Below are 15,958 nucleotides of genomic sequence, written 5' to 3'. Positions count from 1 at the left end.
TTCATATTTGATGCTTTTCCATTCTTTCTCCACCTTCCTCAGAAAAAAAAATCCCCACAGAATAAAAGAATGCAATAAATAAAATAATATAATAATAATAACCAATAAAATAAGCAAGAGGGGCCATTTATCCAAGCAGGATAAAATCCAAGGATACCCTGAGTGGGAAGGGACCCACAGGGATCATCCAGTCCAACCCCCAGCCCTGCACAAACCCCCCAGAATTCCAGCCTGTCCACATTCACAAGGCTTGCTGCATCAACAACTCTAATTAAAAACACATAATTTGATTTCCTATGACGTTTTAAAGGACAGAAATCTGAAAATACCTTTGAAAGTACAAGGCCTGGATGCCTTTGGATGTTGCTGAGTTCCCTTAAGCCTCATTTTTGTGGGATGAGCTCTGAAATGTTTTTCAGGCTCAGCCTCTCCAGTTAGCTCAGGAATAACGGATCCAATAACATGGAAAAGCTGATTTTCCCTTATTGTTAGGGAAGGCGACTTTCACCAAATGAAGTTGTCCATCATTCTGCAGTTTTTACCTGCAGGGGTCATGAAAGCTTTTGGAAACAGAGCTGCAGCACAAAACATGTCAGGAATATACAGAAAATCCTAGGGAAAATAAAAAAACTGGGAGAGAAAAGGAGGCTCAGGGGGAATTTCTGGCTCTGTCAGGATGGGACAGCAGGGGGGGATTTGGGATCTGCTCCCAGGGACAGGAGGAGAGGGAACGGCCTCAGGCTGATGTTTAGGCTGGATATCCAGGTAATTTTTTCATGGAAAGACCTGTGATCCGTCAGAAAAGGCTGCCCAGGGCAGTGGAGACAGGGCCTGCAGCCACCTGGGGTGGTGGAAGGTGTCCCTGGTGGAAGGCAGGGAGTGGATGGGACGATTTTTAAGGTCCCTCTCATCCCAAACCATCCTGGTTTTACGATTCCACAATCCCCTGATCCCTATGGAACCCCTGAGGCGATGCCAGACAACCCAAATAAAACACTGGGATTATTCAGAACAAAAAAAAGCTTAAAAAACAACCCAAAAAAGCCCCAAAAGGATTAAAGAATGTCGAGATCTGCAGAGAAGCCAGCCCACGGTGCCTAAATGACGCCAAACCAGGAACGTGTCTGCCACAGTCTGTCCTGGCACCCGGGATGAGCCAAGTGCTCATCCCAAAAACACCCAGCCCAAACGTGGGGATGCTGCCACGAGGGAAGCTCCACACAACAACACTTCCAACAAAGCCAAATCCAGAGGGAAAACCTCCTGGAAAAAACATTTTTGCCAGAGAAAATTTCACTTCAGTTAAGCCCACGTGCGAGGGTTGGAAGCCAGGGATTCTCAAGCCACCACGGATCCTCTGGGAATATTTATTCCTCAGGGATTTGGACACTGCAAACATTAAAAAAAAACTTATTTAAAGGGATTAGAACTTATTTAAAGGCATTAAAAGCTATTTAAAGGTATTAGAACTCCAGAAATAATTTCTCTCAGAAGGAATCTGCTCCTTTCCTCTCTCTCCCCTTGCCGGGGAATGGCTGAATCCATCAAACTCCAATTATTAATCCAAGGATCTGTTGTGCTTTGTTGGAATTTTGAACAGCTGGGCACTATTTTAACACCATCTTTCCCCACATATGTGCCTGGGGGATGAAGGAAGTTGCTCCTTTCTGTTTTCCATGGATTCAGCCAGGGCTGGGAGCCAATTTCCCTGGAGAGAGCAGATGTAGGGATGGCACAGCTGGTTCTGTGGTTGTTGTGTGGGCTTGTTTCTGTCTCCTCCTCACCTCCATGTCCTTCGCAATCCCTCCTCCAAGCGCTGAGGAATTCTCTTTGGAGATGGAGACAGATGGGAGAACACGCTCAGCTGAGAAAAAGTGAGGAATCTTCTGGTTTTCCCCCCATCCTTTTCCCTACTCCCTTCAGTTTGTTTCTCCTGGAACTTTCCGTGGAGAGCTGAGCAACACAGCGTCTCCAATCCCAGCCCCAGCCTGGAAGAGGAACTGCAGGAAACACCGGAATGATCCTGCTTTTTTCCAAACTGGGAAAAGAAATCACATCAACAGAGGGTGAGAAACACAAGCAGAGCAGCTCATCAAAGCACAGCCGAGGGTGTTTCCAACACTGGGATACGGGAATGCATCCTGCTAAATATGGAGCGGAGTGGAAACGGCTCCAGCAGCACATCCTGGAGAATCCCAGAATCACCGAGGTTGGAAAAGACCTCTGAGATCACCCAGCACGTGTGACAGGCGCTGGGTTTGTCCCAAACGCAGGCATCAGCTCCTCCAGGCCAAATCCTGGGAGAAGGTGGCCAGGAGAGCTTGGATTTGGGATTCTGGAATGCCAGAGCTGGGCAGGGCCACCTCAGCTGGGCAGGACACGCAGGGGTGGCACAGGGAGCCACCAGCAGCACCTGAGCTCCTCCACCAGCTCCAAACCATGGCAGAAATCCATGGATCTGACCAACTCCACCAGCTCCAAACCACTGGGAAATCCATGGATCTGACCAACTCCACCAGCTCCAGACCACTGGGAAATTCATGGATCTGACCAACTCCACCAGCTCCAAACCATGGGAGAAATTAATGGATCTGATCAATTCCATCATCACCAAACCACCAGGAAATTCATGGATCTTCATCCATTCCAGAGACCCACCAGGAACACCTGAGCTCCTCCACCACAAGCACCAAACCCTCCAGAGAAATTCATGGATCTGATCAATCCCAGGGACCCATCAGGAACATCTGAGCTCCTCCAACACCACCACCGAACCTCCAGAGAAATTCATGGATCTGGCCAACTCCACCAGCACCAAACCACCAGGAAATTCATGGATCTGATCAGTTCCTGTTCTCCTCAGCAATTCCAAGTAAATACTCTCCAAAATTCCATCTTTCCGAAGCACCATTCCGCATGAATTCGTTCATGTTGGGCTCCATGATCACAAATCAAAACCCAACACAATAATTTGGTCATTTCCATTCGCCTCCATGAATTTTTGCAGCTCCCAGGAATTCAAGAGCTCCATTATTACTCACCAGGCTTGGAAAAATCTCAACTGGATTGTTCCATCTTATCTAACTGCCTGAATTCCTTCGTGGGAAATTGTTGTGCCATGAAAACAGAGAGTGTTTTCCAAAAAGAGAAATAAAAATTATGGATATAAAATCAAATTGTTTATATTTGGGATTATATTTTGAAAAGTGAATTGCTGGCTGTGTTTTAGCTTCACTGAGGGATAACCAAGAGAAAAATCAGAGGAGAATTTGCTAAGATTTAATTTCTGTTCTGTCCTGTATTTTCTTCATCCATGAGGTAAAATTATTAAATTAATGAAGCTGAACGTGAATTAATTTGGGAAAAATCCATAAAAATCTTAATTCAGAAAAGCCAATCAACATCATACTGTGGAAATCCCTTCTTTAAAAGCTCAGCAGAGCCTGAATAAATAAAAACTGAATAAATTATTTAGGTTGGAGAAATATTCACGTAATTCCAGGATGGTTTGGGTTCAAAGGGATTTTAAACCTCATCCCATTCCCATGGACAGGGACACTTCCCACTATCCCAGGTTGCTCCAAGCCTTGGCCTTGAGGAACTATTGATAATTTTGAGGCTAAATCCAGCAAAATGAAGGAATTGTGTTATAAATTGTAGAGTGCACTTGGAAAACGCTGAATTTTGGGATCTTCCAAGACATTGCTGGCAAGGACCTTCCTGTGGGGGTAAAATGGATGCTTTAGAGTTCCTGCTTGGCAAAAATAAGATGGAAGAGGTGCAAAAATCGAAGATATTTTTAAAATGATTCCTTTGGAATCCTCAAGGTACGGATGGAGCGAGGGAGGGCGGATTGTGGGATGTGGAATGGGAATGTGCTGGGATTGGGCTGGCAGGAGAAAAGAGCTGAGGACCATCTCCAGGAGATGCTGTTCCCTCTCCAGGCCCTCCAGAGGAAACTCTCCATGCCCAAAATTTCCATTGTTTTTTTTCCCCACAAAATCTCCCCAAAATGCACCAAGGGATACGATGGGAATTATCAAAGGAAGAAGGAACGTGTGGAATTCCAGGATCTCTGAGGCAAAACTGTCAGACACAAGACAGGAACGAGCCAGGTGGATTCAGGTGGAGGAAAATCCCAAAGCTCCGAAGGTTTTGTGCTGTTCTTTTATGGGAATGAGGCATTTGGAGATGGGATCCAGGCTTTGGAGCAGGCAGGGATGAGACTGCTACAGGTCTGGGGGTGACATGTGGATCATGGCCAGTGGGAACGGCCTTTCCCTGAGGAAAAGAATCATTTGGATCATGGAAACACTTGAATCATGACCTCATTCTTAAAAAAAAACCTCAACATTTGCTTTCCTTTTTATTTCTGGGCAAGATCTGTGGTGACACAGATTCCATCAGCACCAGCAGGAGAGGGAAATTACCATGTATTGTCAGAAAAGCAGGAAAATGCCTGGAAAAGGCCATTATTCCTTGAATAAGAGAATGAGGAATGAGGGAAGGCAGAAAACTGGAAGTAAGGAAAGGGAGCAGAAGATTCCTCAACCAATGGCATCAACATGGTGAAAATGCTGATTTTCCACGCCCAGAGGGAGGAAGTTCCTTGGTCAGGAAGCTGGAAAAGTTACAGATTCCATAAAATCTGGCATGGATGAACTCCCTGGCTTGGCATTGATGTGTTCACTGCCCATTTATTCCCGAGGCAATCCCAGCTCCCACAAAGGGCACGTTACGTAAGTGGCATTTGCCTGGGCACAGGTGAGGCTGCTCCACACCCTGCATCCTAATCCCAAAATTCCCCAGCACACCCAGGGGCTCAGCTGGACCCCACAGCACACGTGGAAAACCCTCCAGACATTCCAAGGAAACGATGGAGCACAGGGAAATATTTTAAATTGAGACATTTTAATTATTAATTTAATATTTCAATTTATTTTCTTTTTATTGAATGTATTTACTTAATTAATAATTTCATTTAAATGACATTTAGGTGCGGTTTGTGGTGAGGGTGTGCTCACACTCAAAACATTCTTGGAACATTTTAAGAGTGATTTTCTTAATTTCTATATTTCTTTCTTTCTTATCTATATTTCTTTCTATCTATATTTCTTTCCTATATATTTATATCTATTTTTCTTTCTGATTTATATTTCTTTCTTTCTTATCTGAGCTTAAACCAGCTTAATATCACCTGATATTAAAAACTTCTAAAAACTGAGTTGCAAACCTTCCCTTTTTTCCATTTACAGGGATCCCACCTCCTTTACAAGTTGATCCAAGTTCCATCTCCAAATGAAATATTTGAATTTTTTTGTTCACCAAACACCACAGAAGCTGAGTGTGATCCCATCCTGCTCCCCTAATTCCCAGCTGGATCATCTTTCCCTCATTTCTCTGGATAGGCTGCTGGGATCAGATGAGCTCCATGACAGATGTTCCAGGGAATTAATGTGAATAACCCCAGACACCAAGCAATTAAAATCCCCAAGAACTCTCTGGAGCTGTTACAGCTCATGACCAGCTTGAGGTTGTTATTACTGCTTGGATTTAAATAAAAAAATAACAAAAAAACAACAACAAAAAAAGCGCAGGAAATCTTCAGGATTCCAGAATTCTAAAGGAATGGGAAAGTAATGGATACATGACTGTGTGAGGAGGGATTACAAAAATTCACATTACTCAAAGTTTTCTGCTTCAGTTCCCACACTCAACTGGTGCATGTTTTGGGATTTAAAGGTCGATCCTGCAAGGCACATCCAGAGGAAATTTAGGAAATGAACCAGTGAGATCCTCATGGATTTTCCTGGATTTTATTTTATCTTTTGATGGCTCTTTATGGTTTAAGCAGGATAAGTGACCCTCAGCCCCAATCAGCTGTAATGGCACCCAAATTGATTGTTTGGGGTTAGAGGTTTGTGGGGAGGGAAAAGAAGCTTCTCAGCCAGGATTCCCTTGGAAAAAAAGGTGGAAAAGAGGGAGATTTGTAGCCAGCAAAAACTATCTCAAAGCCTTTTAACTCCGGGAGTGCCCAAACCACCCTGAGCTGAGAGAGTGAAGAAAAAAAATGTGTCCTGAAGGCTCTGAGATGAATTCCTGGGCTCTGAGATGAATTGATGGGCTTTGAAATGAATTCCTGGGTTCTGAAATTAATTCCTGGGTTCTGAAATGTGTTCCAGGATGAATTCCTGGGTTCTGAAATGAATTCATGGGCTCTGAAATGAATTCCTGGGTTCTGAAATGAATTAATGAGTTCTAAAATTATTCCATCGGTTCTGGAATGAACTAATGGGCTTCGGAATAAATTCACAGGTCACGAAATGAATTCCTGGGCTCTGCAACCAATTCCTGGGCTCTACAACGAAATCCCGGCTCTCCCACACAAGCACACCGCGCCTGGGAAAGTTGCCGGCTGCTGCCTTTGTTCCCGGGAATAAAGGGTTGGATTTCTCCCGGAGAACGGCGGCTGAACGAGGCCCCGCATTAAACATCCCCCGGCTGCTTTCATTTCTGCCCCGTTCGCTGCCCGGAGAACCCGCGGAGGATCCGCGCTCGTTCTCCCCACTTCAAACCACAGCTGCACTGCTTTGAAACCCGCTTTAAAGGCACTTGAAAGCCGGCAGAGCTTACCATGTGTGTGCCACCGTGAAGCGACGGCGCTGGCGGATGCTTTTATTCACCAGCAACTTTCTGAAAAAGCAGGGAGAGTTCCTGGGCGAGCTGCGAGGAGAAATCTTTGGCGAGGTGGGTCTGTTCCCGGGCAGCTTGGGCAGCTCCAGCTCCAGGTGCATCTGCTCCTTGAAAGTCCTGATGTAAACCTCGGCCTCGGGAGCGGCGATTTCCCGGGAAGGTTCCCTGGCCGTCATCGCTGCGGCGCTGGGCGAGCTGTGAGCGCTCAGGGGTGGCCACGGGAGCGCATCCCCCGAGCCCCGGAGCTGAGAGAGCTGTCCCCGCTCAGGGATGGCCACGGGAGCGCATCCCCCGAGCCCCGGAGCTGGGCGAGCTGTCCCCGCTCAGGGATGGCCACGGGAGCGCATCCCCCGAGCCCCGGCGCTGGCACCGCGGAGCTGCCCCCGCTCGCTCACCGCGCTCCGGAGGCAAATCCCACCCGGAGCATCCGCGGGAGGAGGAGGATCTGCCCGATTCTCCCAGGCAAGATGCTCCCGGGGTTATCGCGGCGGCTCATGAAAAATTCATGGGGCTGTGCTCCAGCATCCCGCTGTGTCCGGGCGGGATGGGCTGCGGGAAGGAGTGAGGAGCTCCGGGGATGGGGAGCGGCGCGCCCCGCTCCGCCCGGCGCTGCCAGGCCAGCCTTCCATTGAGAATTAGTTTTGCCCGCACCGCCGTGGCTCCTCCCAAGCCGCGCTCATTGGTTCGGGGTTGTTTTGACGACCGGACTCCGTTGTAAAATTCCCAGGGAATTTGAAGGACCCGTGCAACATCCCGATATTGCTCCCGGGCACTGCCCGGCTCTGGGAGGGATGGGAGGCTGCTGAGAGCGGAGATAAAGGCTAAAAGGGAGGGATTCTATTCTGCAGGGGTTCCTGCTCCACGGAAAGGTTCCTGGGATGCAGAGCCAAAGGGTCAAACCTCAGCCAAATCAAAGGATGGGGGAGCTGCCAGCTCCCTGCCAAGTTAATTCCAATAATTTTTACAGTCTATCTATTTAAAACGGAATAAACCCCCAGGAATTTTATCTCTGGATAAAAACACCATGAAAGCAAATTCTGCTTTTCCAAGGATACAAAGCAACATTCGGGTAAGGAAGTTAAAGCCAAGGAGATGAGGGAAAGAGCACAAGAAATCCCTGAGGGAGGAGCTATTTTTAAATTGGGTAAAATGAGGTGGCCAAAAATGCAAACACAATAAATGCTTTTAAAGGAGGAGGAGACAGGGAAAGTGCCCCTGTTGCATCAATTCCAGAATAAACCCCTGTCCATCCCAGCAGGTTTTCCATCAGATATCCCAAAACACTTGACAGGAACACCAGCCAAGCCTTTCCATAGACAAGTTCCCTTCAAAGCAGCTCCCAGACATCCCACCCAAGCTGCCCCAGGCCCTATTCCCAGTCATTAAAAACCAAAAGAAACCGAAAGATCTGCCCAAGCCTCGCTTAAAGACAGGGGAAATGCAGTGGGATATAATCCTGAGAGGTTCAGGCAGCAGCAGAATGGGAATATTGGATGATTCAGGAATTTTGATGTGGCAGGCTGGGATCTGATACTCCACTCAATGGCAGGGAGGCACAAAGGGCAGCCTGGGAACTGAAGGGGGAATCAAATCCACACAAATGCTTTGGAGCTGGAATTCCCAACAGAAATAAAATCTGGAATTCCAAAAAAAAAAAAAAATGGAATTCCAAACAGAAATAAAAGTGAACTTTCTAACTCGAATGGGATATTGGAGGGGGTTTTGAGGATACATCTGGTGTTAGAGAAATTGCCATGCCTTTTCCTAAAGCTTTTCCTCCCAGACCAGGAGGGAGAGGAGCCTGGGGGAGGAGGAAGGGCTCCATTCCCTTGGGAAAGCAGGAAAGGAGGGATGTGAAGTGCTGGAATGCAGGAGCTCCTCCAAGCTGAGGTTGCTTGGAGCACTTTGAAGGCTGATCCTGAGCACGGGAAAGTTTTCCAACACCTTCCAGCTCCTGGTGGCAATGGATCCACAGTTTCCTGACAAAATTCCCTGGGAAAGGTCCCAGGAGCTCCAGCTCCCACCCCTCACGCTGCCAACTTCCACACACACACAGGACCCTGCAGCCAATATCTCCGAATTCTCCATGGATTCAGAGCTTGGAATTCTTGGCCAGACACGCTGCTTCACTCCAGGACGAGCCAAGAGGAGGTGAGAACCAGACACTGGAGCTGACTGGCAGGAAAGCTGGGATCGGGAAATCCTGGCAGGAATTCTCTGTGTTTGCAGGGAATAGAGAGCACTCAGGGCATGAGAGCTTCTGGGGGGTTCATAGAATCTGGGAATGGTTTGGGTTGGGAGGGGCCTTAAATTCCATCTCATCCCACCCCAGCCATGGGCAGGGACAGCTCCCACTGTCCCAGGCTGCTCCAAACCCATCCAGCCTGGCCTTGGGCACTGCCAGGGATCCAGGGACAGCCCCAGCTGCTCTGGGAATTCTATCCCAGGGCCTGCCCACCCTGCCAGGGAACAATTCCTGCCCAAGATCCCATCCAGCCCTGCCCTCTGGCACTGGCAGCCATTCCCTGTGTCCTGTCTCCCCATCCCTTGTCCCCAGTCCCTCTCCAGCTCTCCTGGAGCCCCTTCAGGCCCTGCAAGGGGCTCTGAGCTCTCCCTGGAGCTTCTCCTCTCCAGGTGAGCACCCCCAGCTCTCCCAGCCTGGCTCCAGAGGGGCTCCAGCCCTGGAGCAGCTCCAGGGGCTCCTCTGGAATCTCTCCAGCAGCTCCAGGTCCCTGTGCCCCAGGGCTGGGGCAGCTCTGCAGGTGCAGCCTCACCTGTGTGGGGCAGGATCCAGCCCAGCCTCACCCAGCATCGCTCCCAATCCTCTCCCAGGGATGTTTTCCATCCGTTCATCCCGAGCCTGGATTGACCCTGGGAGTGCAGGGCCAGGTTTACAAATGAAAGTGATACCCAGGCAAATCCCTGCTCCCTGAACACTCCAGGAGCTGCACTGATCTGTCCACACACAGATTATTGTTCAGCCCAGGATAACGATTCCATCGTAAAAGGGACCAGAAATACCAAGGAATTGTTGAGGAGGCAGAGAAGACGATTGACGGAAAGTGCCTGGCAGGAAAATGAGACCACTTGGATGAAAAAGAACAATTAAGGAAACTTTCAGAAGTGAAATGGGTGAGATTCCATCCCCGCTTCCCGACTCACTGAAGAGTCTGGAAGTGCTGGAAGTTTTAATATATTTGATTAAAATAACTGATAGGGTGGGAAACAACATTTCCAAGCCTGCAACTCCTCATCAAAAGCTGATCTGGAGTGTGCTGAGAGCAATTGCTAAGCAACAGGAGACATCTCTTTTCTTTAGCAGCACCATTATTTACCTGTTCCCAAGTCCTAACAGCCGGGAGGGAGGAAAAACACCAGGGAAAAGGGAATTCTGAAGTGTCCTACACGCTCCAGTAGCAAAGGAAAAGCTTTTAGTTGGATTTTCCCAGCACTTTCAGCCAGGGACAGAGAAATTGGAGGATTCTTCCTCAGAGCACATTTAGGTAAAAGCAGACAGGAATTCCCCTCTCTTATTTCTGTTCCATCCATCCCAAGGGTATCCCAAAAGGATTCCACCAACCCCACGGCAAATTAATTTGAGAAGTTATTTCAAGGGATTGTGCTTTGCTGATGTTACTTTGGGCTTCTTTTTCCAAGCAAGGAAACTCTCATTTTTAATCAAGTGCAAAGTCTCCTTCCCAGGAATCCTGGCTGATAGAATTCCCTCTTTAACAGGAAAAATAAAATCTTCATTAAACTTCCAAACAATGTGAAAATGAAGATTTTTCTTTAGAAAATAAAAATCATAGAACCCTTCTGCGTGTTTTAATTGCTGTTCAGTGATTTTTTGTTTAATCCATGGAATATCCGTGCGCTCCTGGAGTAACAGGGGCTGTTCCTTCATTAGTTCTGGAATTACTTGGAAGGTTCCTCACACACAGCAGGGTTTCCTTGGCTTAAATCAGGCCCAGGATTGGAAAGGTCAGGAGAGATGGACAATTCTAGAACATTTATTAAAGCTGAAGATGCACAAGGGAAGGATTCAAACCCATAAAATCCCTTTTAGACTAAAATTAGACCGCATTTGATGGGAAAAAAACCATTATTGGGTCAGGACATGATGGAATTTCACAGCACCGTCCCTGCTTAAGGCAGATTTCTGCCAAATGGGTTGGGAAAGGATCCGTGATGGATTTCCAGGAGAGAAACTGCAGGAGCCAACCAGCTCCATTAGCTCTGGGGGAGATCAACATGAGCCTGAAGAGGAGACAGGGAAATCAGCCAAAGCACATTCCCAGTAGGAAATAAATGGAAAACAGGAATGTCTAGGATTGGGAAAGGGTGGGAAAATGAGATTTTGAGGAAAAGCAAACCCTATAAAACAACGACTTTTTCTTGGATTAAACCAACACACAGTGACAGGAGAGAAAAAAGAGGGAATGAGAAGGAATGAGAGAGCGGAGAATATGGGAATTGTCATTTGTACTGGAAAAGAACTCGGGTCCAGAGCCAGCAGCAGAGCACGGAATAAATTTGCGATTGAAATGTCACAGGAGAGACAGGGATGTGATCCTGAGCTCAGCCCCTGAGGCAGCAGCTGGAGCTGCCAGGATGAGCTGGGAATAAATCACAGCAACCCCGGGAACGGGAGACAGGAGAGAGGAAGAAAAAGAATCAAAGAGAGAAATGTCTGGAGCAAGACAAGGAAAACATCAAGGAACTGGAAGATGGAGAAGGGGAGCAGCCAGGAGAAGAAAAGCCAGGGAATAGAGCTGGAAGTGGATGAAAATGTCGGGAAAAGGAATGACAGGCAAGGCTTGGAGCACGAGAGGAGAAGGTGGCAGAGATGTGGAAAGGAGAGCTGGGAGCAGCACTGGAAAAGCTGGAAAATATTCCCAGGAAACCCAAAGCTGCAGGGAAGGATGTGTTTGTGGCACAGAGCTGGAACCTCTGCAGGGATGGAACAGTTCTGGAAACACAACAGGAGTGGGGAAAAAGGGAAAAGACAGGAGAAGAGCAGGGAAAGGACTGGCATGAGAGGAAATGAATCAAAATAGAATTCAGTTTTCCCTTATTTCCCTTCCATCCCATCCAAGAGATGCCCTGTGTCCATCCCAGGTGACTGCCACTAATTCCATCGGGGGCAGAGCAGTCCCAGTTAATCCCACCCCATCCTAGTCCCAGTTTTATTTGGCTCCCTCAGAGTAGCAGCAAATCTGCTGCTAGGCTCGACCTAAACACCCCACTGGCATTTTAATCATCCTGGGGGGTAAAAATGGTGATTTCACCTGAAAAATAGGAATTCATCATTGGAATTTGGATCAGCCACATCCCCCTGCAAGGCAGGAAAGCAAATCCCCTCTTCCAGAGCACAAAACAAAACTCCTATAATAAACAGGATAAAAAATAGAATAATAAATAGAATAAAAAGGGAACAGCAAAGGAATTTTTGGGAGCATCATCCCTTAATCTGGGAAGAGATGCTGATGGTGTTTCCCAAAGATAATGGGGATGTCCCTGGATATTCCTGGATCCATGGAAGTGCCCAAGGTCAGGGTGGATGGAACTTGGAGCAACCTGGAATTCTGGAAGGTGTCCCTGCCCATGGCAGGGCTGGGAATGGGATGATCCTTAAAATCCCTTCCAACCCAAACCAGTCTGGAATTCTAAATAATAATAAAAAATTATAAATATATAAATATAAATAATAAATAAAAAAAAATATTCAACCATCCCTTAATCATCTCTTTTTAATAGAAGGCTGAAGAAATCCCAGGAAAATCTTTCCAGCCCAAGAGCAGGAGGTTTCATGGTGTTCAGCTGGTCAATTTTTAAGGGAAAAATCCCAAAAAAACACCTGCCTTTGCATCTGCTGCCTCACAGCAGAGCTCCTGAAGGATGGCTCCACCACAGAAAACTGGAAATTACATGTTTAAGGATTTTCCTTCTCCTTCTCTGAATGTTTCCTGCTGCATGAGAAGCAGGAATCCATCCCTAATTATAGGTTTATATGACAAATTCCCCACGTTTGAGAGGCAAAAAAAAAAATTAATAACAATCCACTGTTATTTAGATTCCTGTTGGGAGATAAGGTTGTTCTGTATTTAATAGTTTAAAATTACAGTTTGGATCTCTATTCCCACAGATTCAGGGGCTTCTGGAATTTTTGGGAAAGGAATTTTTGGTTGGGAAACCAACCAAAAACAGAACAAAACCAACCAAAAACAGAACAAATCCATCCAAAAACCAAACTAAACCATAAGTTTTCCAGTATTAAAACACCCAGGTTCACAACAAGGCTAAGAAGGCCCAGAATAATTCCCAGATCAGTCCCAAAAAAACCAATTCCATCTTTAGGAAATATTCCCAGGGAGGTTGGAGTGGTTGGATGCTCATCTGCTCACCTTGAATTAACGCCCTGCTTCTGTTTGAGCTGAGCTTTACAAGGTGTTCCCTGGCACAAGGAAATTATTTGCATTCAGAACACGCATGAAGGATTTGGTAATAACAGCAAACCTGGTGCCTTTCCCTTCCCATTTATCCTAAACTGGATTTGGAACAGGTTCTTCCATATTAAATCCCCCACAAAACGCAATTTATCTGCCAAAAAATACAATTTTGTACCACACTGCCATGCCCTTTTTTTTTTTCTCACAGGTATTTCTGCTGTTCCCTCTTAGAAACTGGGAATAAATTGATATTTATAAATTCATTGTAAATTTATATCATTTAGACTTTTATTATCAAATTATATAAGCCACCAGGGCGTGATGTAAGAAGGGAATTTGCTTAGCAACTTGGGATTGTGCCTGATTTATTCCCAGAGAACACTGAAATGCCTTCTATATATCCAGAGTGAGTAATCCCATATGGCAGAGCAATCTGTATTAATTGTGATTATTTCCTCATCTCACAGGTATGGATTACAAATTAATTTGAGGAGAAGATATTTGTAAAATATTACCGAATAAATTAGATTTATTCCTCACAGGCAGAGATCTCCAGGGTGACCCTGGAGAAAGGAGAAGCTGATGGAAAAACATCTGAAAATTTTGTATATCTTGATGAGAAAAGGAAAATTCCTTCCTGGAAAGTGTTTTCTGGAAGTGATGGAATCTCCATTCCTGGAGGGATTTAAGAGCTGTGTGGATGTGGCTTGTGGGGACACAGATGGATTTGACAACCTCAGAAACTTTTCCAACCTAAACAACTCCATGTTTTTTTAATAAAATGACAAATACGAAAAAATACAAACCCAAATATTGCTCTGTCACTTCTTGGTACTCCCAAAAAATCCCATGGACCTAATCCAGGCACCATTTTTGCATCCTGCCATGGATTGCCATGGAAAACTGCCCCAAAAAAGGGACAAAAAGGAATCCTGAAGCACCCAAAAGGATTGAAATCATCTTCACAAACCAAAAATTTCTCTGATATTGCTCCCACAATGGCTGAAGAACAGAAAACCCCACCATTAATCCCAAATTTTGTATTTTCCTCCTGCTTTTCCAGACTTTTTACTTGATTTACAGAACATAATTCCCGTTTTATTCCAGTTATTTGATTTCTTTGCGTCTCAGATTGTCTCTCCCTTATCAGCTCCCTCAGATGAACCAGAATCAGGTTGATAATTTGGATTTTTTTTTAGAGCTGTTTTTCCCTAAGGAATTCCAGGCAAAACTCACAACATTCCCCATTCAACAACTCCAGCTTTGCCACTGCCTCGTGTTTTGGAGCTGGGAAAGAGCAGGATTTGTTGTCAGAATTCCCAGAAATCTTTGTCCATTATGGCTTAATTGAAGGAATAAATCCACAGGAAAACGTCCTCGAGAGCAGCTCGGTGCCACTGCCAACACAAACAGAGTCAGGGAGGAGGTGGCTGTGGCCTGTCCAAGTAAATAAAAAATTCCATGATTTTTTAAGGGATAAAAAGTCTCCAGTGATGGGTAAAAAGCCTCTGGAGCTGCATTTGGGGTGAGAACAGCAGCACGGGACAATCCTGCGTTCCCAATCCTCTGCTTCCTTCCAGTGGCATTCCCAGGATGATCCAGGCCTCTGCTCAAAATATTCCAGCAGGGAATTGCCACAAAAGGTAAATCTGGAAATATTCCAGATGTAGGTACTGAGAACACATCGGGAAAGGTCCAAAGGCATCGGAGCCTCCCAGGCCCAGGTGGAGATGGACCATGAGGAGTTTGGGAAGCTGAGGGAGCCATGTGGCCACAGCTGTTTAAAAATGGGATTTATAGGTGGATTTGGGGGAGTTTTGCTTGGGAAATCACAAAATCATGGAATCACAGAATCATTAAGGTTGGAAAAGAACTTTAGGATCAGCAAGTCCAACCCTCAGCCAGCACTACCTCCATGTCCATCACTGACTGTGTCCCCACAAATCCTCAACCAAAATAGCCAAAATCTGAAGAAAACCAACCAAAAACTGAACAAAATCAACCAAAAACTGAACAAAATCAACCAAAAACTGAACAAAACCAACCAAAATTTGAACAAAAGCAATCAAAAATGAATGAAACCACCAAATCCTGAACAAAACCAACCAAATCCTGAACTGAACCAACCAAAACTGAACAAAACCATCAAATCCTGGACAAAACCACCAAATCCTGAACAAAATCAACCAAAAAGCTGAACAAAATCACCAAATCCTGAACAAAACCAACCAAATTCTGAACTAAATCAACCAAAAACCGAAAAAAAACATCAAATCCTGAACAAAACAAACCAAATCTTGAATAAAATCAACCAAAACCTGAACTAAACCAACCAAAAAGCTGAACAAAACCCATGAAAACCTGAACAAAACCACCAAATCCTGAACAAAACCACCAAATCCTGAACAAAATCACCAAATCCTGAACAAAACCAACCAAATTCTGAACTAAACCAACCAAAAACTGAACAAAACCATCAAATCCTGAACAAAACCCATGAAAACCTGAACAAAAACACCAAATCCTGAACAAAACCACCCAAATCCTGAACAAAACCACCCAAATCCTGAACGAAACCAAGGGATTCATGGAATTGTGGAAGAGTTGGGTTGGGAGGGCCCTTTGAGCTCAGCTCACTCCCAGATCCAGGCTCCAGCAGGGTGTCCAGGTAAAAACAAACCAGCTTCGCTCTCTCCTCACAGATGATTTATCATTACTCAGAAAATCCTGCCAAGCTCGTGTCTGATTCAGCTTTTCCATCAATTCTATTTCCATAATTTTCATTTATTTTCTCTTCTAGCGAGGGTGAAGTTGGA

At 45.8% G+C, this 15,958-nt stretch overlaps 1 protein-coding gene across 2 annotated transcripts in view; it reads right to left on the bottom strand.

Annotated features, from left to right (window-relative positions):
- Positions 1 to 15,958, bottom strand: part of PDE4B (phosphodiesterase 4B) — a 145,739-nt gene that overhangs the window by 122,595 nt on the left and 7,186 nt on the right. Inside the window, exon 1 of one of the 2 annotated variants that reach the window (XM_014250717.2) lies at positions 6,634 to 7,014. The exons of the other annotated variant lie outside the window; for it this stretch is intronic. Within the exon in view, the coding sequence (XP_014106192.2) occupies positions 6,634 to 6,869 (236 nt within the window). The 5' untranslated portion in view covers positions 6,870 to 7,014. Of the gene's footprint in view, positions 1 to 6,633; positions 7,015 to 15,958 lie in introns of those variants that run through there. 2 annotated transcript variants of the gene reach the window in all.

This window comes from Pseudopodoces humilis, chromosome 10 (assembly GCF_049639895.1).
Source record: "Pseudopodoces humilis isolate 2021_Gansu_Grassland_sample_001 chromosome 10, ASM4963989v1, whole genome shotgun sequence".
Classification (NCBI taxonomy): Eukaryota; Metazoa; Chordata; class Aves; order Passeriformes; family Paridae; genus Pseudopodoces; species Pseudopodoces humilis.
The sequence above is the reverse complement of the archived record's forward strand: the minus strand, read 5'-3'. Positions and strand labels throughout refer to the sequence as shown.